General features: G+C 44.7%; 1 protein-coding gene across 1 annotated transcript in view; it reads left to right on the top strand.

Annotated features, from left to right (window-relative positions):
• The window catches only part of CAMTA1 (calmodulin binding transcription activator 1), a 467,604-nt gene that overhangs the window by 108,531 nt on the left and 331,984 nt on the right, over positions 1 to 27,089 (top strand). Inside the window, exon 3 of the mRNA XM_067311008.1 lies at positions 5,294 to 5,361. Within this exon, the coding sequence (XP_067167109.1) occupies positions 5,294 to 5,361 (68 nt within the window). The remainder of the gene's footprint in view (positions 1 to 5,293; positions 5,362 to 27,089) is intronic.

Raw genomic sequence — 27,089 nt, 5'->3', positions numbered from 1 at the left:
GAGAGCTGGGTGGTCGCTGGACACTTGTCCCCTTTCGGAGGGTGCTTCAGTGAAGGTCTGCGTGGCCTGTCGGTCAGACCGGGCTCGCTTCGTGCCTTTTAAATGTATTTGTGTTTAAAGATGTCCGTGCTCTATCAAACACGGTGTGGATGCAAGTGAAAGACTGTGTGTGTGTATTGGAGTTCTGCTTGAGGTTTGCCAGAAATTATGCTGAAAATATCCTCCTCTCTCAACCACGGTGGCTTTCTGTGAACGCTTCACTGATCGCAGGAATGCGGTTTGTCAGGATAATCTTTTTGTTTGGCTGCTTTTTCGGTGCGCACTTAGTCCAAGTATTGCTGAGCATCTCTGAATCATCTGTTTCCTCCGGCTCTGTTATGATTTGAGGTGGTAGACAAGAAATTACTTTCCCAGATTCTTGTTGCTTATGCAGTGACAGAAGTTGGCACGTAGATGTCAAGCTGTAAATATGAATTTCTGCTCGTTTCTCCTCTACGTAACGTGGAGCTGTTTGACTAGAATAACCTTCGGCCACTGTAGCGGAAGCTTTCCTGAAGCAAGGTGTTTTTATTCTGGAAATCCTGTATCTCTGCCCTTTGCAGCTGTAGAGATGAGCCGTATCGGAGAGCCGAGATGCCGTTCTGAGGGCAACGAGCACCAGCAACGCGGCTCGTGACCCCACCACGCGCGCTGACCTCCCGTTGATGGTGCGAGGGGCTGCTCCGGTGGCTTGGTGAAGAGCGGGGTCTTCTGGCTGCCGGTTTATGGGATTGTAGATGGCAACGGACTGTGCCTGGTCACGCAGTTCCCCTGGGCCCAGGCTTGAGAACCTGGCACGTGTGTGCGACCTAGACCTGGAGACGCGCGTTTCTGAACAGCGAATACCCTCACTGTTAACAGAAGTCGTTTTGTTCCATTAATCTATTTCCAAAACGTTAAACTCATTGGAAACAGATGCTAAACCAATAGATTTTTTTTAATAGTTTTGATTAAAACCAGAGGTTTTATTTCTGGAGAATTCCCAGAGGAAGGCGCGTCCTTTCCTTTCCCTTGGGTGTTCGTGGAGGGGCGCTCCGTAAGCTGGCCGCCGCAGTGATAAATGGCACGGGAGCAGGGTCCCCTCCCAAAATACTCACGGCACTGTTTTGTGCTGTTTATGTAAATCCTATTTTTGTTATCCCCTTCGCAAGTCCTTGTAATTCTGGCTACTTAGGGCACGGACAGCAGCATGGAGAATGTGTTGTCTTTTTACCGTACGTGTTAATTTATAGCACTGCTGTGAGCTAGATTTTCCTTGTTATCCAAGGTATTTCCTCTGGAGGAGGGAAATCAGGCTGCAATATATCATTAAGCAGAAAGCCTCTGGGAACTCCTATCCTAGTTGATGTGAATCCTTCTTTTATCCTCTTAGAAGAATTGAATTATGTAGTTTGAATTGTCTAAAGATCTAACTCTGAGTCTGATTGGAGCTTTTTTTTTTTCATATTATCACATGGGGGTAGAAAATCCTGAAGCATTTGAATGAGCAACACTCCAACACGTATGTGTGCAAGTCTGAGCAGGTGCCTCGTGACGTGCCTGCCTGCAGTATTGATTCTTAGATGTTTACTGCCAATGCGTTGACTTTTAGTCTATTAGGAAACTGCATCCCAAGTTCCTAGCTGCAAGAAGCAGCTGCATTTTCTGCAGTATGGGTGAGCCAGAACCCTTGCTGTAGGGCCAACTTGCATTTCCCATTTGTACTGCTGTTAGACCAAACGAATTGCAGTGAGAAATAGTTTTCGAGGTACTTAGGTAGAATTTTTTCTTGAAGATGCATTTAGTGAAACGGCCTCCTAATACTGCTTGTTGTATTCATCTCCAGGAGCTCAGTGACCAAGTCCAGAGCGCTTTGTATCTTTTAAGGATGTGCTTTTCCATGAAATGTATGACTGTACTTTTCTTCTGCATTTATTGGCTACCTGGAGAAGAAAAAAAAGAAAACACACTTATCAAGAGCGTGAACTGCTTGTATATCTTCTATACGTGTTACTGTTCTGCAACCATTTTTCTTTCTTTCACAGCTTCTGTTTGTCTGAGTGGGATGATAATGATGATCTTAAATCTACTTATTCTTTTCTCTGCTGAAATTTGCTGAGCAAGTCCAGGTCGGCAGAGGGAAAGCAAATATTCTGCCTTCAAACAGTAGCATTTCATTGCTGCAGTTCTCTTCTTCAGTTATAGTTTGGGGATGAAGATTTCTTATATGCAATGTGTAGGCCAGCTGGAGAGAATAAAGTAAGCAAGTCTTTGGATAGGACTTAAATTCATTAAACTGAAATATTTGTGTTTTTCTGTGCTAACAGGAAGGAAGTCTATTTAGTCAGTGTACAGATTTTTCACAACAAAAAAAGTATAAATTGCCTTATTCTCTTTATGGCACATTGATATTTTTTTTTTTTTTTTTTTTTTTTTAGTAGGAGTAGGGTGAAATTGTATGCTAATTTTAGACCCACTGAACATGCCTATCTTTGCAGGATTTTGAGGGTGAATCAGCTTGATCATCTCTGTGTTGAAGGGATTTGTTTCTTTAAATGCCTGCTTATACAGACCATCTGCCAGTAGCTTCTATGGGGCTTCTGGTTTAGAAGACACATATAGATCGCTCTGTTAACCATCAAGTGATGGTAGTTCCACAATATCTTTAAAGCTTGTCTATGTTTTAAGATATGAGATGACATAATCATGTAGTGCATCAAGGGCGTAATGTGGGTTTGGTTGACCATAAAATTGAATTCCACAGCCAATTCGGTGCAAGTATACAAATACTGTACAAGTTAAACCAAACCTGATCTCATTTCTCATTTTTCTTTTTGAAGAATTCTAGTTGCAGTTTTTCTGTTTTTTGGGTTTTTTTATATATAAACTCAATGAGTACTTGCTACAGCTAGCAGCCAGTGTGTGAGGAAGTTTTGGGATAACCTTGCATCGGTGACCCTTGCAAGGGAACAATGTGCTGTGTCTTTAGAGCCAAACGAACCTCTGGGGCTAGACCACCTGAGCCGCACCATATCACGCGTTTGATCCGCTTACGGCTCCTGCGAAAATGCAGCGCTTGGCGCCTGCTCTGAGGACGTGGCGAGTGTCGTGTTGTGCCGGGAGCCAGCGTCTCGGGGGGGGGGGGGGGGGCGCGTTACTTTGGGTTGTTTTGACAGTGAACTTTAAAGGGCAATTAGTCAGAAATTAAGAGGTGTTTTCAGAGCCGCTCTTCTCGTTCACGTAACAGCGGTGCTGCTCCGATCGACTGCAGCAGCAGTTGTTTAAAAATGCAGACTAGGACTTGTTTGTAGAGTGAGGAGTGCGGTGGATTCTGGGAGAGCTTATGCGCAGCGTAAACATGTTGGGTCGCAGTCATTAATATGACATTCACACAACTCTAATAAAGTACAGAGCACAGAGATCTGGCACCATCGAAATACCCAGAGGACATTAAGTATGAGTCTTAAAACCAAGAGTATTGGAAACAAGATATTTTTACGTCTCGTTTGGGAGTAATATAATTGCATTTTGTGGCTCTAGCAGATGCTTGGGCCAGCTGGTTGGAGAGCGTTGCGGATTTTTTTAGCTTTGGTACTATACAGATAAAACCCTTATATAGAATTCTCATTTAAAAAAAAAAAAGTCTCATGGTCAAAAGACCCATTTTTTTGTGTGTACATTATCTTCTAGATTGCGTAGCCTGTAGACACTTCTATTACAAAAACTCTGGAGATTAAACTTCTTTTTTTGAGCCTCATTTGAGGCAATTGGACATTCAAGCCAGCTTCACTGACCTTTCTCTACGGCTATTGCTATTCCAGGTGTCTCAGAAGAAGAATCTGGACCCGAGCGGGGGTTGCTCTTGAATTTTTGGATAAAAACAATTGACCAAAATACTACGTACATCTGAGCGTGTCCTGATGGGCGCGCAGGGCCGTGTCAGCTGCAGGCTCCTGGGGTCTTGGGGCATCTCTGGGTGCTGGGAACTCGCTGCTGTGGGAGAAGGTGTCCTCCAGTAGCTGCACTCGCAGTGTCTCCCTCGAAAAGCCGTTTGAGTTTTCCTGCAGTCTGGCCTGAGCTGAGCGATTTCCTGGTGTGAAGGTTGCACCCAAGTCGCAGCCGGTGCTGGATTAAACAGGCTCTCGCATAGCACATCCTAGCTATCAAGAACCAGGGAGACAATTTACAACAAAAGGCTAAAACAAAGACTTTCTTTTGGCTGGTTAAGAGTTGAATCCAGAACGTGGCGATTAAATGCTGCGGAGATAAAGCGCCTCTGCGCTCGCGCTGCTTTGCCGTGGCCGATCCCGCCGGCGTCGCGCAGCAGCGCGCGGGTTCCCGCGTGCCGCGGAGCAGAGGAAGGAGCTCTGGCCGTTGGCCGGCGGAGCCGCGCGCTCCCCGGAGGCAGGCGACGCTGCGGACCATCCCGGACAGGCTCCTTCCGGACCAGACTGGCCCACCGCGGGGGCCCGGGGCAGTTGGTCTGCAGCAGTTCCCGGCCCGGGAAGGGCTCTGCCAGCCCGGCTCAGCTGAGCTCGGCCTCCGCCGAATTCCCGGGATCGGAAAGCATCGGCTGCATCAGGCCTGCAGGCACCAGCCATGACTTACATTGATGTCACCCACTGGCCTGTTAGGGAAATGGTTAATAATTCAGTAATTCTATCCGCAGTGGTGATGTTCTGTTTATAAATATTTAATTTAGCTTCTAGTGTCCGCATTTTCCTGCCTTGCCCGTAGCCCTCTGACGTGATGCCGAGCGCTCGGAGCTCCACGGTCGGTGACGCTACCGAACGATTTGCTGTGTTGGAAAATGTTAATGTATTTCTTTGCTTGTATCTTTGATTAATGTTAATATAAACTAGGTTTTGGTGGCATAAATATGTATATTGACCAAATGAACTATTTTTTGCCTCAAAAGAAGGGTGTGGTTCTGCAGTTATAGGGTGGTGTGACTGAATGAAAGTGGGAAAGCAGTTGTGTGTTTTTAATTGTGATAACATGCATGTTGTGGAACCGCTTTTCATGATCCCTGTTCAGAGACTGAAATACATCGTCCATATTATAAATTGGTTTTAGCAGAAAAACTTTCAAAGTCATAGTATGGCAAGTCTTCAAAAACAGATTTAAGTGACAGACCTAAAATTAGACTTGGTGGGGATGGTGGCTCCTTTTTTCTACGGTGAAGATATTTAGAAGAATTCTCTGTTGTTAAAATTTTCAAGTTTCTAAAACAGCCATGCAAAATAATGCCTTTTTTCTACATTTTCTTTTTCAGGAAATTGCAGCTTATTTAATAACATTTGAAAAGCATGAAGAATGGCTAACAACTTCCCCTAAAACAAGGTAACATTGCTAATAATTCAGCCTGTGAAAATGTACATTGACTTATTTGCACTGATTACTTGACTTGCTAATCAATTCATTGGCCACGAAGTGAAAACTCAAGTCATGCTTGATGGCTTGTGACACCAAAGTCTCATTAATTGACTTAATGAGCATTTTATTGAATGAAATCAGATTGATTAAAAATAGAACAGCTGCGATCTTGACAGGCTAAAGTTTTAACCTGATTGTTCAACATTTAATTGTATCCCTTCAGATGAATGGATTTAAAGACTTTGAGTGAGGTTGTAGGCTATTTATCTTGACAATACTCCCTACAGCCAGGAACTTTAAATACATAAATAACACACACGCACACACACCCAACCCTCCCTTGTGCTTTGCCTGCTTAAAATGCAGTCTCTGGGACTGTTTGCATGTTGGTGTTTTTCTTGTTGGGGTTAAGTGCCTCATGCCGAGGAGATCCCAAAAAGCCAAATTAACAGACATGTCTGCAGTTTATTATTCAGTAAATGTCATGTATTCTTCTAACTGCCATAAATGTTTAACTTCTCCAGCCCTGTGGGAACTGATACATTAAGTTTAGACTGCAGATGTTTTCCTGGCATTTCCACTGTGTTAAGACTCGTGAAGTTTCAGTACATGTCAGTGATGCAAAAAACGACTCTTGTTTTCTAATGTGGGTTTTTTCCGAACCCATGTCCCGGCTGCTGGCAGGCTTCCCAGAGGGCGTCAAGGGGGCTCAGCTTGGCAGACCCGAGCGGGTGCCAAAGCAGGGGTGCGCGATGGGCTTCACACCTAGCTCGCAAACGGAGGTCACTCGCTGCTGCAGGAATAAAAACGAGGCCGGAGAGCGTTTTCCTGTCCCGTGTCCCCATCGGCATCCACCTGCACGTAGTGCAGACTCGGTGCATGAGGAGTCCTGGAGTTTGTTGCTTGGTTTGGCATCGTATTTCTCTGTAATTAGCAGGGGCAGAAATTACAGCAAGACACAAGAGCTGTTATTGACCGTAACAAATAGTACAAATTAATGTTTAATAGCTCACAACTGAAGAGCGGACGGAGATGAAGGAGGGCAGTGCAAGAGCAGCTGGAGAGCAGGGGAGGGCTGCTTTCCGTGGAACATGACAAAACAATTTCTGTTTAGTTTTAGGTTATTTTTTCCAGTCTCTTCTGTACCTTTTGTGGCCTCTTTCAAAACGTTACTTGTGTTGTCTGTAATGTCTGGAAAAAAAGAAATTTGAGACCCTGTTGCTATCTCACACGGTTCTTTAAGATCCGGTAGACGTATCAAAGCTGCCATGGTTGTTAAAGGGCCTCGACTGCATCTCTTCCCCTGATGACGGGTTCTCGCTTTTTTTTCTTTTCCTTTGGAGTGTGTAAATGCTTTGTTTCACTCCACTGCTCGGCTGCAGCACAACAGGTAATATGATAATATTGGAAAAGGCTGTTTTTCTGACCTGGTAATCTGAGTTACAGAATTAATGCAAAATATCTTCTTGCTGAAGTTCTGCCAGCTAAGCCTATTAAGTGGTCAGCGTGTATATTAAATAGTCAGGGGATATGCATGGTATCATTAAAGATATCAGATTATAAATGTGTTTGCGGTAGTGGTTTATGATTTTAAGAGCGAGTTTGGTTTGCTGAAGGCAATGCATGAAAATAACAATTTTCTTTATTAATATTACAATACCCTCCTCCTGTGTGTTTACACTTGAAAGAAATAATGTCCCAGGAGAAGGAAAGTTGTGATGGCTGTTCAAGGACCTTCCTAAGTAGCTGAGTTAGTTTTGATAGATATATTTTTTTTAATATTGAAATTAATTGGAGCAGTAAATGCTGAGTTCATACAATTAGGGCTCATGGTATTAAGGAATTAATAACATCGATCCAGCACTGAACTGCAAAATTCCCCATTCTTTGTTTGCTGCGGTGGGTGCTACTAATTGCATTTTAGAAAATTAATAAAAATGAATTGGACCACTGACAGAGTCAACTTAGCGATTCATTTAATAGTGATTCCTCAGTTCATACTATATATATCATTTTATTAAGGAACTCTAAGAAGTGTTGGACGGCGTTTCAGGACAAACGAGGTGTTTGTCGGCAGGCTTGGGAAGGCCCCGCCATGCTCCCCTCGCTCCTGCCTGGCTGCAGAGGGATCGTGGGGCAGGCGAGCGCCCCGGTTCGGGGTTAGTGGGGAGAAGAGGTGGAAGTTGCCTGTGTGGCAAGTCGTATTTCTGTGCACAAGAATATAAATGTTGGTTGGATATTTGCCACTGAAAAAATAAAAAATAAACAACAACAACAACCCCCTCCCCAAAAAAATAGGTTGAAACTCCTTTTCAAGAGTATAACCTGATATCACTAAGGATTCCTAGTAAATATGGAACACTGCAATCTCATGTTTGGTTGCTTCTCCTGCAATTTGGATATTACAGGGCAAGATCCTTGAATGTTGAATATTGGTGATATAATTTAATTGCAATCCAGTTGAGGACTTCATGCAAAGGAGCTGTCACTGAGCTGGTTCAGTGTGATATGACCTACCGGGTATTAAGTTTGTTTTTTAAGAAAACAAACAAAAAAAACCCCTCAGATTACTGAACCTACTCTCTAAGGTGGCAAAAGATGGAACAGTTTGTTTCAAGTAACACCCATGTGCCTGCAGTCTCGAAATGTCTTGGTCTTTCTCATAATAAGGTTTGTTTACAGCGCAGTACTAGTCAGTTATGGTTTTGGTCATAGATGGAAAAGGAATCCTCTTACAATGTCCATTGCAATGACATCAAAGGAGCTATAAGAACATTTAAAGGTCCCTAAAATTGCTTTTTTTGTGAAACTTTTTGTGGAATGACTCTAACTGAAAATATGCTAATAACACTATAATATTACAGAATATTATTATACCTAAATCTTTCAAACTGTACAGCTTATCAACATAAATTAACAAGTATACTTTGCAATGCACTGACCTTGATGTTTTCTTGTAACAGTGTTTAGTGACTTGTTAATTTGTCAGATAACCCACAGTATTCTGGTTGTCAGTGCGATGATGAGGGTTCAGAAACATTCTGCTGTATAAAGATGCTTTACTTGCTTGTTTCTAAGTACCTTCTGTAATTATCAGTTTCAGTCTTTCATTTTTTTAGAGTATTTTAAAAATATGCTTGTGATTATCCCATGCATTTTCACCTGTTTCACGAGTAAAGCACAGACAGCTAAAATAACTCTGCAATGAGCAGAGGCTGCAAGGTCAGTTTTTTGGTTGGGAGTGAAATTTGGGTGTTTCAGCCTTAGACACAAGAGCTTAAACTTGCCTTGCAGAGCACCAGATCTCGCCATTTCTGTGCAAGATCGGGCATTTGGTTATTGATTATTGAGGATGAAGTCACGTTGCTGCCCCCGGTTGATGGATATAATCTTCCCTGTAGCTGTTTGCAGGGTTATTTGCCTCTTCCTGCACTGCGTTAGGCTGACCGCTCTTTTTGGGTGATGGCACTACTTACTTGCTCTCTTTTATAAAGCAAAAATCAATAAGAGCAACAAACAAAGAGGAATCGCATCTAAATCCCCAAGAAGCAGATTCCCAGAAGGTCGGCACGTGAGTTGGGTTCAAACCCCATCTTGTAGCACGGGATAGCGCCGGGGTTGAAAGCCGTGCGTGAGCTCCCGGCACGGCGGTGCAGCCGGGGCGATCGCGGCTGCGAATCGCTGCTGCCCTTGGGGGGAGCCGAGCCCCGAGTACAGCCGGTGCTCCAGGCTGCGCGGGGCTGAGCACGGCTGGGAAATCCCGGCTCTTCCTGTTGCAGCTGCTCCCCGGGAAGGCCTGGAAAGCAGCCGCTTGCAGACGCGTGTATTAACTGCCAGTAGCATTCACGTTTCTATTGCACGATCGCTTTCCAGATCTGCTGTGTTGTAGCAGATAACAGGAGCGGAAATGCATCCCTCGGCGTGGTCCGACAGCTCCTGTGATGAGCAGTGCGCTCGAACACGCGCTGTTAGCGCCTCCGCAGCGCTGCCTGGGCCGCTGCCACCAAATCTGCGGTGTTTTGGCAGGTGCAGGTGTGCAGGTAACGGTGGCCTTTTAGTTTAAGTCCAGCGATGCAAAATAAAAATACAGCATTTATAACAGTCGTTTAGTGGGATCCTGCAGATATTGCTGAAACGTGGCTGTAGTGGAGACTGGAGGAACAATGCCTGCTTTAAAATACAGGAAAAGCAAGGATTTGGGGAAAACTGAGACAGTGACTTGTTGAGGCATAACCCTTTCCCTGGCCGCCCTGCGGTGACGGCTGCTACGCGCCGGGATGCAGCTCTGCGTAGCTGGTGCCTGCCGAGCTCTCGGGTCATCTTGTCGGTTCTGAGTGTGACCTCGTGGCCAAGGCTTCGTACTCGCTTCATGGCCCATTTAAACAATCTGGCAAACGTCGTTTTTTGCTTTTACAAAATGCAGAGTTGGCTGTATTTACGAAGGGGGCGTTGAGCTGCTGTTGTAGCTAGTGGGATGGATGGAAGGATGCGGCATTTCCAAGCGAGCTGTGTAAGCACAGAGCAGAGTGTGTTTGGTCGAAGGGAGGCCCAGGCAGCATGTGCTTCTTCAGCAGGTAGTCCCAAAAGTGGCGGAGCTCACTGTTGGCGAGATGCAAGCTTCATGCAAGAAAACAGGGCTTTTCCTTTTCTTCCCTGAGCAATATACAGAAATCTGATATTCAACCCATCAACCATCTTGTCTTCCCAGGCGGGTATGATTTTTGAGGCATGTTTATCAGGCTTTCAGGAATGCATGACTTCTTGGAGAAATAATCTATCTCAAATAAGAATCTCTTCCCAAGTCTGTAAATACTTAGTTTCTTCACATCTTGAAGAATAACATCTGCAGGCTAGAAAAACAGAACATTTTCAAAGAGATGGATTTTACCGAGACTACCGCAGTCCTAGTGGATTGAGATATGGTTTGGCTTTGAATTGGCTGTGTGGATCTTGCAACGAGGGGAAGCCGCATCCCTGAGCGGGGTTTGCGCGTGGAAGCAAGGTGTGAGCCTGAGCCGCAGGGCTGCCGCGGGCACGGCCGCTCTGCGGGAGCAAAGCGCCCGCCGCCTTCCGCGTAGCAGCGCAGTAAATACAAAACTTCATTTTGTTACTCGCAGAACGTGTCCTGGGAAATGCTCTAAGAAACCGGCGCTGCGATGAGCTGTCCTCAGCGCTAACGTGCGAGGTGGCGGGGGAAATTCCCAAATGTGGGTTTTCAGCCCTGAAAGAAACCAAATGCCGTTTTTAGGCAGTGAAACTTGGCAGTGATTAATATTCCTGGAACTAAAAAAAAAAAAAAAGTTCAGCTGCAGTGTACTCATACAAATCAATAGCAATTTACATACACCGTCAGTATCTATTTGCGGTAATTTAGTTTTACTTCTGCTACCTACTGGTTTATTTTTAGCGTTTTAATTTCCCTGGCTTAAGGAAAACAAGCCTTGCTTTTCCCTTAACAGACAAGGGCAGTGGGATGTGTGGTGTTTCCTATTGATGAATTCTGACCTAATAAATCACGAAGTTGTCAGGACCCAGCTCGTAAGGGGGGAAGAAGGGCCCGGCTCCGCCGCGAAGCGCGGTTAGGGACGGTAGGGTGCGTCTTGCCCGCGAGCGCTCCTGCTGCGTTGAGCTGCCGGCGAGGACTGTGCTCGGTGCCTGACACGGACCTCGGGCGGCTGCGAGGGCCGGCGCGAGCTGGGCCAGGAAACACGGGGCGCCGACAACCCCGTCGGGGTTAAGCGAGCCAGTCGGTACGCGTGGGTGTAAAGATGCGCTCCAGCCCTCCTGCTGGGCTCTTTGCTTTTGGGAAAACTCAGGGGGTGGAAACATCTCAATGCTGAAGGAGGGGGAAAAAGTTCTCGTAGAATTCGAGCAAGATCAGCACTCCTGGCACCTTCCTTTCGGGAGGGAAGGCCCAGAATTAAATTCGTGGAGTGGTAGTAAAAGGACGTGGTGCTGGGTCAGAGGAGAGAGGATTTGTTGATTTTTATGGGAAATTGTGCGGATGATAATTCCCAAAGCTACTGGAAAGCTGAGACTGCAAGGATGCTAAACCCAGCCCAGGTCCTAATGAAACTCCAAGGTAGTGAAAAGCAGAAAAAGAGTCCAGCTCCCATCACTGATGGATTGCCTTGGAAAGGACTATTCCAGCATGGACTCATCTCAGCTTCTGCTGGTGTTGGTCACTGAAACGGAGGATGTGGATTACATTTGACTGGTTAGAAATCACTCTTTCTGACTGAAAATGCACTCAAAACAATCGTTGTTTCTTTTTCCCTGTTTTGTCAGTGATTTTTTTGCTGCCCCTGGAGTTTTCACATTTGCTATGAAATTCAATTTGTTATGTTAAATACATGCTTGTACCTAGGCTGAAGCGGAGGGTAGCAGTCCTCAACGAGATTTAGAGGGAGCATGGCAGGATAACGCAATAAAATCTCTGTTTCGACAAAACTGCCTGTAGGGATGTGGAAGTGAGAAGAAATGCAAACGTTCCCCTTTGAGAGCAAAGCTCAGGTTTGTTGCGCGCCGGTACGTAAAGAGGAAGAACTTTGTAGTTACTAAGCAAGCAGTCGCCAGGCTCTCGGATTAGACGGGGACGTGTCTGAAGTTGAGTTGTTCAAAACGGGAGAATTGCCGGGGAAGGCGCTGCCCCGCTCCGCGTTCGGAGGCGGCGCTAGTTCTCTTGCTCCGATGCTTCAGGAACCGCACCGGCTTCTCCCCCTTCCTCTTGCACGTCTGCCGCAAGGCAACGGGGGTTGAACCAGAGATGTGTTTTAACGAAGGCTTTCGGAAGCATCACCTTCTTTTGGGGATCTCTGTTACGAGAGCAGATTTAAGAGTTTAAATGTGCTTTTGTCAATTTGAAATGTTTAGACTCATCTCATTTGCTTTCTAAGATTCCTTTTTTTATACGTCTGTTTTTGTTCCTTATCCTTCGTTCTAGTCCAAAGAACGTACTTGCTCTTGGAATTCCCTTAGCTGCAACTTTTTTATTTTAGTTTGAATCATACTTAAAACTGATTTTCAAGGTCTCGGGAATTTGGGGAGCTTGGGCAACTTGCTGGAAAACGTGGCTTACCATCTTGATGGTTCTCACTCCCAGACTATACTTGTGTTGAAAGTTTGGTTGTTTTTTTGTCATAGCCTTATGTATTGATAGAATATTTCTTGTTTGCTCAGGTACAGTGTATATATATCTATATATAATGTTGCATAATTACATGATATCTCTACTATCATTTTTATCATGCTAGGGGTTCTAAAAGTATCTTAGAATTTTGCAGTGTATTAATTTTGTATTAAGTAATTAATAGTAAAATTGTTCAATTTTCAGGTTTAAAAAATAGGGTAATAAATATTCATAACTTATTTTATTAAGGAAATTTCCATTTCCTATGTCATTAAAGTGAGATTAAGGTTGGTTTTGAATGAAGATTGAAAACAATTGTGCTATAGAATTAATTTATTGTGTTAGGTCATTATCTTGTAAGCTCAGCTCTCCAATGTGCTTTGTGCATTTTTCTTTTTTAAGGAAAAATAGCTTTTTTTTAATGTATATTATAAAAACTTTAAAAAAGGGGGAAGGAGGAGGTGCCAACAAACAGGGTGTTAACACAGTAGTTTGTTCGCTTTCACTGCTTGCAACTGCAGCAGTTTGAAGAGAGGCATGAGCTCTTGGGTTATAGAGATACGTAACGAAATTATCCTTTTAAACTCAACCTACTTGGCTGGTAGGTCAGACACAAGTGTTGACAACGCACCTGGACTGGGTAATAAAACAGACAGTGGCCTTTGCTGGAATTTAGCACATATTTTTGATAGCTCTTGAGTGAGCTGTTGAAGAAACCTGGGCTCTCCTGACCCTTAAACTTGATGTTCCCGCTGCAGCGGGTCCGTGCTCGGAAGGGAGTTTTCGGGATCCTTTCTCGTTGCGATGCAGGCCTGAAGAGGTGCCATGCTGGCATTTTTTTTTTCGTGCAGAGCTGGGTTTCTGCAACATTGTGCTTCAGGAACCGTGAGAGCCTGCTGCTGCTGGGACGTTTTGGTGCTGCAGACACGAGCTGTGGTTCCTGAGGCTCCGGCCGCAGAGCGAGGCAAAGCCCGCATGCGCGAGATGCCGTGGAAAGACTGTTCCAAATTTGGGGTCAGTTCCAGAAGTTCTGTTGCCCTCCTGTTCTGGTTATTGCAAACAAAAATACTCTTTGGACCTTGCCTTAACATCTATGGCAGATTTTAAAGGGCCTTATTTTCTCATACATTTTATCCTTTCTAAAGTTTTTAGGGCTGTCAACCTTACCCATGTATGATCTTGAAATTTTGGGTTTTCTGCTTGTGTTGCTGGAAATTCTGTTTGTATGTCTGAGGTCTGATGTAACTTTTTCCCTTCCATCAGAGGAAATGTGTGTGCTGTCAGATCTTTTTAGCTTGGGATGCTGCTTGACATAATCCCCACTAAATATGGCACATCTCTTTTTACACTTTAAAGATTTCATGACTCTTAACCCTTTCTTCTTAACGCTCTGAGTATTTCCTACTCTTTTTTTTTCCTGAAGAGGATAAACTGTACTGAGATGGTTTTAATGGGCATTGATTCGCATAGATTTTTAGCCAGCGTGGTCCAGGGGAGTTGAGAAGCCAATAATTAATTCTTTTAACAGCTTGTCCCTTTTGTTTTAAAGTGACCTAATAGCAGGATTGCTGGGAGCCATCAGGTTGCCTGACCCAGATCAGTTCAATCTCTTCAAGCGTTTCATTCACATGTTCCCCATGAATTATTCAGCTAGACAGGAGGTAAAAGCTTGCGCTACTAGAGCCTGTTTCTCTTAATATTTAACTAGTAGCTCAGGAGAGCTGCATCGCTTAAAGACGTACGGACAAACTTAGAGGCAAGGAAAATGTTTACATATCCATTAATGACAGGATCCAGTTGGAGCAAATGCCGATGTTTCGTTCCTCCCTGGAGTGAAGCAGAAAGGAGTTTTCCGTGCTCCTCCGGGTCGCTCTTCGTACGTGGTACGGAGGCTTGTTCAACTGTTCATGGTTGTCCAAGGTGAGTTGACCTCCACATCTGCCCGGTTGCAGCTGTAAGGGCCGTGTCCCCGCTGTGTCCGGAGCCGGATCCCCGTTCCCGTCCCTGCCCGGTGGCTCCGCGTGCGCGGGCCCTCGCTCCGCAGCCGCCCCGCGGTCCTGCCTGTCTCTGCGCAAGGCGGCTCTCCAGCCCCTGGGCAGCCCGCGCCGGGGCGCCCCGGCTTCCCTTCTCCGCATGGACCTGGAGAAACAGTCCTGCGGTCCAGCCCCTCCTCCCGGAAACGGAGAACCCTAGAAAACGTGGAATCATCAGAAAAAGCAATGATCTGATAATACAGCGATAAATTATTCACCAAGCTACTGTCTGCCTTCGGTGAGGCTTGGTAAGCCTTTTCTGTGGATAGATATGGTCAGCGAAGATACGGGGTGTTACTTTTTGGACAAAACAGACACTTCGAATTTGACCAGACTCTGATTTCTAGAGCAAATATTATGGGGAGCAGGAGGTTGTTCAGGGTTTTGGGGGTGGCTGCGTATGATGAGCGGGTTCTCCTGTTTGGTAGGTACCGTCGGAATTAAATGGCCTCTCAGCTGAATAAGATAGTAGCTGTTTCTGTCCCCATTAAAGGGAACAAAAGATGAAAAACTCATCGGAAGAGGTTTTGTTTTGGGACTCCTGACGGCTGGAACCAGACTGCTTAATAGTTTTTACATATTTTGTGCTTTCACATTGGAGGGTATCATGAAGTAGGGAGGCTCTAACCGTCATTGTGGGACTACTCTGGAGATGCCCTTTTCTGGGTAATGTGTAAAGGCTGCAGGAGGACCAAGAAAATCGGTATTTGTTCATACTGTTTTAAACGGTAACAAAGTCAAGAACTTTGTTGCATTTTAAATGCTTTACGACATAATTTATATTCTGGTATGGTAATGAGGAAGCATCTTTTGTCCAGGAGGTGAGATATGCAAAAGTAACCTTTAAGTTGCTCATAATTAACCTTTAATGATATTCTCATTTTACCAAGATATTCTGAGAATCAAAGGCAACATACAGAAAGAGCATCTGAGACTGCTTGTTGCATCTTAATGGCCTGCAAGAACCATCTGATTAAAAATAAACAATATTTACTCAGATTACTTATTGACAAAGTTTTTTTCCCCTCCAGGAAATCTAGCACTGAAATTTAAATGCTGGCCTGGAGCCAAGCATCTCTGTTATCCTCAGTCTCCTGTGTTTAGTCGGGAGGGATCAGGATGCACAAGGTCCCAGAAAGGCATACGTTGTGTCAGAAATGTGAATAGTCGTTTTCAGGCAGGGATGCTACAAGAAGTATAATATTTATGATAAATGTAGCTTGATTTAAATTGCACTTTCAGTAAGAGCATGCTAAAAATTTTGAATTGGAAATAGATTTTTTTTAGCACTGTGACTGTTTATGTGAAGAACAGTCAGAAAACTTGATTGAAGGGATCTGTGCATAATGGAGGATCTGCTATTCAGCTTTAAAGAATACAAATTGATTTGTATAACAAACCGTGTTTGTCAGAAGATGAGGAGCTGACTACAGAGGCTGATTTTTATGCTGAATAACAGTGTTTGTAGGTAATGAGCAGGCTTTTATCTTCGTGTGGAATGAAGAATAATTTGCTAACCTAGTAGTTGCAGTTTTTCAGATACGGATGCTGTTCGTATGCACGCTGCTATGGTTATAACACCCTTTGATTTCTCCGAAGGGGTTATGGTGTCGGTTGATATTTACAGAAGTGTGTCTTTTTCTTCCCCCCTCCCAGAGGGGCTCTGTCCCTTGAGCTAGGAATTTCTGGTTGTGAGGCACTAATTTCAAGCTCTGACACCCCACCACCGCCACCCCGAGCCTTTTGAACAACATATATTCACGGTTGATTTGAACTGGTATAATTGTGGAGTGTTTTTCACTGCTGGTGCCTGAGATATGATGGGAAACATGAAGTCTTTTGCCCACCAGGTATTTGAATTTACTGTTCTCCTCGTTGAAGCCAAAGAGAATGCCAGGAAAATATCCACGATGAGGCCAAGATCTATGAACTTCTCCTTAAAGACTGCAGTGTGGGTCCCTTACTGCTGTACGTAAGGCGCTGGATGCTCAGCAGCAGCGGTTGCCCTTCGCTGTGGGGCTCGTGACGACGCTCGGTTGCTGCAGGTAGCTTGGGGAAGGAGCAGGGTTCTGCTGCTGCCGGCACATTTGCCTCTGGAGCGTGCTTCGCTGCTGGCTGGCTTCAGGATCAACGTCGGAGATGGACCTCAGCGAGGTCTGGGAGTCTCTGGAAAGGTCCTGAGGTCATGACCAATTCTGCCCTTCTGTAACCGCGCAAGGGAAAGGAGGGAGAGTATTTCCAAAGAGCTTTCAAGTGGAGAAGGATGGGAGCTCTTGACATGTGGCAGTAGCATGTTGTGAACCCGTATTTTCTGTCTGGTTCTCTCCATCACCCATTGCTCTGTTTCCAATGATGTTTCATTAAGATGCCTCCTTATCTGTTTTTTCTTGCTGTGGATTCCTAACTGCTCCTGGGTATCTCTGCAGGACTTCTCAGGTGCAAGTCCTGTTCTGTTTTCTTTTACTCCTGCTGAGGAGATAAATATTTTAAGAACTGCATATTTCAGTGGTGGCTTCCTTACCTCTGTCTATCCACCTGTACAGAGGAAAACTCTGTGCATGTTTTTTCTGTGGTTTCCTTTGTTTCTTGCAGAAATGTAGGAATCCTACAAACCCGTTACCAAAGCGTTGTTGCAGCTCAGAAGTCAAGTGCTGCTCTGAGGAAAAGAACCACTAACATAGTTCAAAGGTCTATAACAGTGTCTGCAAATAATTAGCAATTTGCCTCATGTTCAGACATGCTTTTTCATCCATTCTGCCTGGCAGAGGGGTTCCCGTAGCCTTGAGAGCTTGAAAGGAACATGGGGAGCCATTGTGAGGAGGCCAGTTGTGCTGTGCAAAGCTGCTGTTGCCTGCTGCAGCCCCAAGGAAGGTCCCTCCCTCTGCTCAGGGAGGAATTGCACCTCAGAAGTAACTCTACTTTGCAAGCTTTCCACCCCTAAAATTGCAGGGGAAAGTCTGCTTCCCTGTGTGCATTTAATCATCAACATGCATGGCAGAAGGATGGTACAGGATATGTAGAAAAATAGAGTAAAACAACTGGATAGTCAGCTTCATGCAAGGAAAGAAAATATTTTCCCTCCTTTCTCTTTTGTTTGCTGTGATTTTTTTTTTTTTTTCCTGCTGCTGTCTGTCTAATTTCATAGCAGAGAGACTTACCTTCCCTCTGTGGTAATAGCCTGATGTTCCTATGATGTTGTATCAACATATAATAATTAACCGATAATGGTATTACATAAAGCAAATAGCCTCTTTCCTTTGTGCCTAGATGTCCAAATCCATGTACTCCTCTGACACTCCCTAAGTCTCTAAGACAGGGGATAAATGCGTGTTCCAGGACAAACCTGCCTAGTTTGTCTGGACACGACTTAGTCGTGAACAAGTAGCTGGTGCGGATGTCCCTGCTTTTGGGGTGGGGGCTCCTGCTGAGCCGCAGTGTTACAGCTTCATCGCGGTGGTGCTGGCTGGGAGAGGAAGAGCAGCTACGAGGTCCTCAGCCTCCGGGTAGACGTGCGCCTGACCTGCCTCCCCCGAGCTCCCATCGCCGCGTGCGATCGCTGGCAGTAACGTACTGAACTCCGGAGAGACTTGTGGAAATGCCGTAAGGAGATGCTCGTGCCTCGGGGCTGGCGAGCCGTGCCGGAGCTGCCGGGGGGGCGTCCAGCGACTTCCCGTGCTGGCCTTGCGCTCCGAGATGCGGCGCTACCGCGTTGTTCTGCGTGTGGATTTCTTTTAAGGTTCACGGGCAACATTCTTTATTCTAAATATGTTGTTTCCAAATCGCCAGCTGTCTATTTGTTCCAGACAATTGCGAATACAATGGGTGAAGTTAGCAGCACCGTAGGGTTTAATTGTGCAGCTAAAGGACAATGAGTGATGAGCCTGGAGCCCCAGCTGTGCTCCACCTCTGCCGCAGGCAGGCAGCACTTTTCATTGCTGTATACTTGTTTAAAAACAGTTTCGCAGTCAAAACTTTCGAGCCTTTCTCTGGTTCGTCTTCCTAGTCCCTTGTTTACTTTTTTCCAATCTATTATAGACTCTCTTGAGGCTGATGATTTTAATTCAGACTGGTTTCCCGATAATTTGCACTCCAATTTTTTTAAGTCATTAATTTCAAAGCCATGCCATCATTACTGAGGTTCTGCAGTATCAACATGGTAATAAAACTAATTATTAGTGTCTTTTTCATAATGTCGTTGTCAGGTATTTAGGGCCATATCCTTTCATTTCCTATGCTGCTGCTTTTCTGTACTTCACCCACTGAGTACTGCGTATAAGATTGTTTCCAAATGGTTTTAAATGTTTTGTGTATGCGATTGGTATCCCAGTATCAGCACATCCTCATGCTTGTATTCAGAGGAAAATCTTGGGGGAAGCTCCTTTGTATTATGTAATAACAGAACGCAGCTCTTCCTGAATTTGCTTATTTGCAAGGAGGTTGGTATAGGCTTATTAGCAGAGTATTTTCATAAAGTCCAGAATAGGCTGAGTGTTCTTGGTAATTCTTCCTAAGCCCATTTGAACTGACAAATTCTGTAAATACAGAAAACATTCTCATATTTTTAATTTGACTAACTAATCAAATGAAGTACTGATATTTTCACTCCTGTAGAGAAGCTGAGAGTGAACTTGAGCACCTACAATGAACAGTTTTGTTCTCTAGAGCTAAGTTTACATAGAAACCAAACCACCACATCCTAAAGCCCAAATAGTCTCAGTATCACCCTGGATCTGTTGGAGCCAGATGTGGTGACGTTGCCGGTGATCCGCCGTCACTGAGCAGCAGACGTTGACCTCCAAGACAGCTTCATTATCCAGGGAATTAATGTTGACATTCACGGGCGTAATGATTTAACCGAGAAGCGCTCCCCTCGGATTGTTGTTTGTGCTGTGACAGAGCTAAATCGGAGACTGTTAGTCCGTATTTTGTTTTGCGATTTGAATGGGTCTAGTTCTTGTAGAAATGCATGGTTTTGCTCCAAAGCCCTAAACTGCCGCGTGGCCTCAGTTGTTGTCACTAAAAACATGTGTAAGGGAAAAATTTGTTAGTCTCATTACAGAAACTGTCTTGGGTTGTTTCATGACTTCTCTGGTATCTTGTTTTTCATACTTAGTAGGCTGTATTTTAGACTCACATGGAGTTTCTGTCAAAATGCTTTCATTTTACAGCTGCATAGTAGACAGAGCTGTTTAGAAGTGGCCATCTCGTACCATTGCTTGGGAACTTGCAGTTGGGTTGGAAACTTTGTTGTGGATTTGGTGTGTGTGTGTGTGTGGGGGGGGGGGGGTTATTATTATTATTATTATTTTAATTCAAGATCTAAAACTGTTTTGATATTTTCACAACCAGCTGCATTTGTTTTATTTTTGTTTGGTATACATAAAAGACAGAGGTCTTCAAAACAGCTACGGCTAGGGCTTTTTGTTTATAAAACGCTTGTTTGCTTGCGCTCCCTCTCGCGCCCTGCCAGCCAATGCTCTTTTCTGGGCTGCCGATGTTGTTTTAACGCCCCGATGCCGCCTTCGTGGTCCAGCTTTTCAGTGTGCTTGGTGTGGAAACGCGTCCTGGCTAGGACGGGCTCCAAGGCGTATCGCAAGCAACCGCTTGGCGTTCGCTGTGCCGCCTCTCGGCTCCGGCACAGCGCTGCGGCGCGGAGGTGGGTCTGGTGGCACAAAACCCCGCAGAAATGACCGGGCATGCTCACGGAGCAGCTGGTGGTCAACAGTCAGTATAAAGGCTGACGGCATCGCCGCAGGCCTCGAGATGATTTGTTCAGTCCTGAGAAACATTGATTTACAAAAATCTGGCAAAGGTTCTCTTAAAGTTCCACTTGGTTAGCGTTCTTGCTATGTGCACTGTAACAATACTTTTAATAACATTAAATTTTAAATTCCATGTAGAATCTAGTGGGTAGGCAGATGTATCGGTATGTTAAACTTTATGTCACTTAAAAAATGGTTTTCAAGTACATCAGAGGGAGACCATCCAGCTGTAAAATTATCTGCTTTATGAAGCTGCATCACAGCTTTGGTCTTTTTATTTTAATTAAAAAATGTACCTTAAATCTCACATCCTCAGATAATTTTCACCATGCCTTTTTATTTCCTTTAATTTACTGACAGAATGTAAAATGACAGAATTCTTCTGTGAGTTCTTGGTATTGTTTACAGAAAAGACATTTGTTAATTAAGATAAATACTCTCCCGTTTTATTTAGCTGGTTCAGAGTTGAGGTTTTTTGTCCTGGGCCCTGTGAAATAGCAGAGCAGAGCGGCCGTCAGCAGGGCTCTGGTGCCGCTGTGCGGGAGCCGCTGGCTGGGGCGATCCCTGAGCAGTGCCGGGAGGTGGGTTCGGTGCTGGCGGGCTGCACAGGAACGCGGGGTTTCCTGTGGCTGATCCTGCTACGTGCCGTCAGCACGCGCCTGGAAGCGTGAGCATTAATTTCCCGCTCACGACTGCAGCTTGCCTAGCTACGATTATTTTCCATGTTAATGGCGAGTTTGACCTTGCAAAGCCCTACGCGCGTCGACGTTCGTAGCCTGGGAGCGCTTTGCAGGAGGGCTGCTTTGGTGCAAGGATCAGAAGAACAGACTGACGAGCTGCTCTACGGTCCCGTTGGACGTGGATCCTTTGGGGGCGTGTTCCGCCTAGACCTGCGTGGGCTTGGGCACAGGCACGTGTACCTCAAACCCGTGTGGGATTTCGGTACTTGTGGCCCTGAGCGGAAGTGTGCTGCAGCCCCTATGAAGAGCAGTTCCCGTGCACCTGCAGGCTGCTACGTCAGAAGATGCCGTTTCCTGCAGCGATGCCCCCGTGCAAAATGAATTTCCTCGGCAGCCCCCTCGACTCACGGCACAGGTTAACCTCATGCTCCTTCCTCTAAAGCATCTTGTCGTCTGCTGAGGCGCTGATGCACTTCCTTGTACGTTTTGCAATGTGCATTTCTCAAACACTGACCAATTCTTCTGCTTTTCAAGGCAACGAACGCTTGCTGCCTAAGCACCGATGCAATATTGCAGTGCAGCTGGTTCAGACCAAGCAGGGATTTATGCACATGTCTCCCAGTGGGGTTATTTAGTCTATTTCTCCAGAGCAAGTAAGGATGGGACAGGATTCATGAAGGATTTGGGGAACAAGCTTCTAAAGTAGCCTGTGATATTTGCAGGTTTTTAATTAGCCTTCAGACAACAAGTTCAAATGTCACTAGCTCTTGGAAACACAAGTCTTGATTCCTGTTGAGGCAACTGTGAATTGCAGGGTTGCGATTTAATTAAAAACTAGCAGTTTGATTTCCGACTCTACCATGACCTAAGAAGAGATTGTTCAGCACTCTCAGAACTTCTGATGTCCGTTTGGGCTTACAGATCCAGCGTGTCAAATAACCTGTTTCTGTCGGAAGTTAATTTGGGATTTTCCCTTGTCCCTTGCTCCATACCAATGCCACCAAATAATTGCTCATAGGTCAGGTGCCGGGTCAGGGATCAATGAAGACCCTCAGTGTAAAGAAACAAGGCTTAAATAAAGTTTCTATACGTTTGCTCTGTCAAACTTTTTGACCAAATGTAATCCTATTTGATACAGGATAGAGATACTGCAAATAATTATTTTCAGATAGTCTATAGGGAACTGGGTGGCCAGACTGAGGAATGAAATCGGTGTCCAACTTGATGAAAGGTCTCGGTTTGACCTCGTGTTCAACAGGAGAAGCCACACAGGACAGAGCTGCGTTTGTGCTCTTGCAATGGGATGAGCTTTAAGGGATGCTGACCAGCTACAAAATGCAAATTTGTTAAAAATCAGGTGTCATCAACTGTGGTGTTCGTGAAATTATATAACATGCCTCATCCCAGGTCATTCCATATGATGATTCACCAAGTTTTGCTGCGTAATTCATGTTTAGCCATAGCATTATTGTTTTTTCTGTTGACTTTAAAGGAAGTACATCAGCAGTAAAAACTTATCACAAGTCTCCCAGTGGAACTTGATGCCTTGAAGCTTTCCTGCCAGAAATATTGTTGTTTCTCCTGGGGTATTTTCCAAATCATTGGCCCATGCAAACCAGAGTGATACAAAAGGTTTCAAAGCAGGTGTCATTCCTCTCTTCCTCTTTCTTTTTAGTCAGAGATTGGATCAATCTAGGGATGATACATTTTTCTTTTGTTTCTGACTTGGCATTTCTGATGGTGTTGTGACCTTCCTTTTCGCTGATTGTTGGTTAGAGTTTTGAGTAGTTGGCTCGTGTCTAGTGATGCTGAAGAGATTTCTAGTGATCTTCCCCACGTTGTAGCTGTCAGGACTGATGCCTTATGTGCTTCTCCTGCTCTGGTTGTATTGTAATTTGAAATCAAAGCTAGTTCTCCCATCATTTAAAACTCTTTAATTTCCCTGAGAAATGGAGTTTTGTTTAAAAATGACCCTGCTTCCCTGATAAGCAACAATTTTTGTTTTCTCCAGTGCGCTGTGGTCCTCGGGTTTCTTGTTTGTTCGCTGCTCAGATGCTTGGCATTTTTACAAAATGGATAGCAAAATCTATCGACTCTGTCAAAGCTGTCAAGCCTTTTCTCAGCAGAGTAGAGCCAAAATATGCCAGTGTGTATTGTTTGAATGTTATTTTTCAGTCTAATTCGATAATACTATGTGCAGTGTAAAGTTGCTGGACAGCTTGACTATGTTCTAAAAACAATTAAACAATGAAAATTTCTTGAAGGTTAGTTAGGATAGTGATTGCAATAGTTAGTCTCAAGAGTAGCATATAGATGTGATAAAATATTCCTGTTTTTATAGTTGGGGATCACCTGTAAATTACTTTACCTGTTAGTTCTTGTTTTGTTTTATGTTCTTGTCTCGCCTATTGAAACAATAACTTTTGTGACTGGAGCTTCTCCGCCTTTGCGTTTGCACCGTGTAGCAGAGCTGGGATCTGGTCTTCCCTTTAGCCCCTTGGCCCCTGTGGCGTGAGGTCTACTGCCGTCGTAGTATTCCAGGCTTTAGCACCTGGGGAGATGGTCTCAGCGTGCGCCTTAGAGGAACGCACTGTAAAACAGTAACGCCGGCATAACGCTTGGTAACGTGAACTTTCACCTGTCGAAGTAAGTGGGAATTGTGGACTTGTAGCCGGTCTCAGTGTGTTATTGCTTTTGTCTGAAAGATGTCATTTTTTTTAGATGTCAGAAGGGAAAATGCTTCCTCAGAAAACAATTTTCCACAAACAAAACTTAACCGAATGTTTCATATGGGTGACAGTAAGACTGTTGTTGTTAATAATCGTCTTTTCTCATTTGAAGTGCCATAAAACAGTGTTTTAGCAGAGAGCTTTCGAAGGCCTGTTCTGATGCAGGAGAGGAGCAGAGTGTCCCGGTGCTGCCAGCGCGCAGGTTAAGTGGTGCAGGCAGGGGCATCCCCGGCCGGGCACCGTCCAGCTCCTCTCCAGCAGCATCGCTCCCCGGATCTCATCGGAGCGAGCTCGTGACTCCTGCCGCTGCCAGTGAGAATGAATTGTGCCCACAGTATTGCTCCTGCATTTATTTTTATAAATGTCAATGATTAAGTAAATTAAGATAAATAAGGCTGTTCCCTGTCACCCTTTAATTTACAAAATTTTAATGAGACTAGTAACATCTGTACCTGTTCCATCTTTACACGGGCTGGAATACTGGTAGCGGTCTGACAGCTCTGTTCAGCTTTTTGCAATAACACTTAAAATCTGAGGGCTTTACAAATGCGGTATTAAGCCATTTGTTTTTGCCTGTGCTTCATCTCATATCAGTAGGGAAGCTGAGAGAGTGAAACGGGTGACAGAAGAACACTGTATTTACAAATGAAATTGTTGCGTGTTTTAAGTGCTACTGTAAATATAAGTGACAGGCTAATGCATCACTTCGAATTACAGCAGTGGAGGTGGGCAGAGGTAGGATTAAAGGCGTACATATGGCAGTCTTATTTGCAGCCTTTTCCTCCATCTTGATGGAGATGCTTAACCTGGTAGGGAAAGTGTTGTCTGCTGTGGATTTCCTTGGAGAAAATAGCGAGCCAATGCTCATGCTGCCCATGAGGATTTCGGCAGGTTAGTGTTAACCGCTTCGTGACGTTCAGTATCTCACAAGTACAACCCAGGAATCCGGGATCCAGAAGTCTGCAGCCTCCGTAAGCAGCAGAGGCTTCCTTCTTCCTTAGGCAGAGACACTTAGCATCAGGCTTGGGAGATTTCTGCAAAGTTTTGTTCTAGTGACCTTTATCGAGTTGCATATAAAAATCCTAAAAGGCTCTATTGCCTCATCAATAAATAGTGGTTTCTGGAATTACTGAGATCAAGGTTGCAGCACTGGAGGCTCTGTCTGAGAGAAAGAGCAGGTGCGGACCATGGGCTAGAGCAGATGCTATTAAGGAGTGGAGGCATGAAAAGAATTCAGTTTGGGGCTTCTCTGCTCTTGCATTTAATTTAAAATATTTGCTTCAAACCTGTGAAGTGGTCTGGCTTTTAGGGGCAGCATTTTAAACCTGGATCCCATGGGAAGATTTCAAAACTACAAATGGCAAATTCTGTTCTGCCACTTGTTCTCCTGTCCTTATAACCATGGTAAGGACAGCCCCTTTAAAGGTGCATTAGCGTGTTTACTTAGGAAGAATAAGAACTTAAAGCAAGGAAGTGTTTTAGATTTAAAAATGATAGTATTTAGCAAGGATGGGAAAGGCATGGACAAGAACTGGAGCTGGAGCAGGTGCCTAACAGGGCTCCAGCCCATGTTCGTGTTGGTGATGAGTTTGCCCCGTCACAGGACGTGGCATTCAGCGCTGCATCTCACAATTATGCCAAGGTTATGACATTTTTCTTCTTGTGTTTAATATAGTAACTCTCTTAAATGGCAAGTTGAGACAGAACCCTCTAACCTATGGCACAATGTGAAAGAGTTGAAGTTAGCAATGTTTAGTCAACTTTTCACTACTAAAAATTAAAAAAAAAAAAAAAAGTGCCAGTTTGCAGTTGTGATGTCCACAGGCAAGAGAAGGGTGTTGAAATTGGTGTTAGGAAATGTGGGCAGTAGTTACTTGCCCTTTTGTCTCCTTTTATGGATTTGAGGATCAGTGATGTTCTGTACAGTCCGTATACCATCACTTGGATGCCCTCTGGAAGGTGACCATGTGTTTCTCATCAACTGAGCCTCTTATGCAGCAAATGGGTGATGCAGTGGAGATCTTTTTGCTGGATAAGCAATTAGCTAAAATAAACTACTCAAAGGACAAATTATGCAGCACTCTCACTCTGAAACAAATGAATGAATTGACTTTGTTTTGTATTTGTGGCATGTTCCTTGTATTTTACTTAGCTTTCTTTAGCTAAAAGGTTCCTGCGTTTCCTCTTGCTCTGCAGTAAGCAAATGGGATATTAGGAGTTGATTTATACAGATACAAATAAAGGAAGTTAAGTGATAAGGAAATGCATAAAGGTTCTCTCAATTAAGAGACAAAATTTCCTTCAGCTGAGTCTCTAGGAGTATCTATTTCATTTGCTTATCTGGGGTGTCATTAGTATTCTCCCTGAAGCTGGCACTGCAAGCGCACGAAACTTGTCCAAAGCCGCCTTTGCTAAGAGCCCGCCTCGTCGCTGAAACGCAGGATGGATCATGATCTGCCTGCTTCTGCAAAGCCATCTGAGGCAGGCTTTGGGAATGCTAATGCTTTAGCATGCTGGCTGGGCTGTGCTGATGGTGGCAGACTAAACAAAAACTGGGAGCTCAAAAATACCGTATTTGTTCATTAACTTCTAAGCTTTATTTTCTGTGACTGTGTGGAGAAAGTTGTTTGCATTCAGTGCCCTGGAAGCCACTGATATGTATGTTGCGTGAGGTCTATTGCTTGAAAAAAAATGACCTTATTCCTTCACCACAATGGTAAAGGCTAAAGTGGAACCTTTTGGCTTCACTTTCCTCTTGCCTCTCTTGTGCCAGATGATTGTTGCAATAAGACAAATTGGAAAACTAATAATTTGTCATGAGTTTGAACCGATCCGACTCACACTGCGGCTGCGCAGTCACTAGACTTGCAAGGTGGGTGGCAGGAATGAACATTGGATGGTGGCACGTGGGGCTGGGGCTGCAGCCTGTGGTTAGGTTGGGCCTTGCACCAGGTGAGCTTGCATCCTCAGAAGGGCAGTTGGTGGTTCTGGGGAAATCTGGCCGGGGGGGAGAGGATTTAGCAAAATTTTTTCATGATGATCTGTTGAAACCAAAACTTCTGGGCAGGTATCATTTTCAGCAAGTTTGGTATTAGGAAAGACTCCAACCGCTTTTGTTACCAAGTTCTTGGAGTTTTTTTAGGATGCCAAATATCCAGGTTTTAGGTTCAATCAATTATTTGTTTATCCAAATTGCAACAGCGAGGAGGAACGGTTGAGCCTAGGGAGGACTAACTCTCCGTTCAGGATCTCAAAGCCCTTCCTGCAGCCTTGGAGCAGCCTCAGCACGGGTCTGCTGTGCTGTCGAAGCACCGTCGATCTGGAGGTTGTAGACAACTCAAAGTAGGGTAGTGCTGACTGCT

Source organism: Apteryx mantelli, chromosome 26, assembly GCF_036417845.1.
Source record: "Apteryx mantelli isolate bAptMan1 chromosome 26, bAptMan1.hap1, whole genome shotgun sequence".
NCBI lineage: Eukaryota > Metazoa > Chordata > Aves > Apterygiformes > Apterygidae > Apteryx > Apteryx mantelli.
This window is presented reverse-complemented; position numbering and strand designations above follow the sequence as displayed.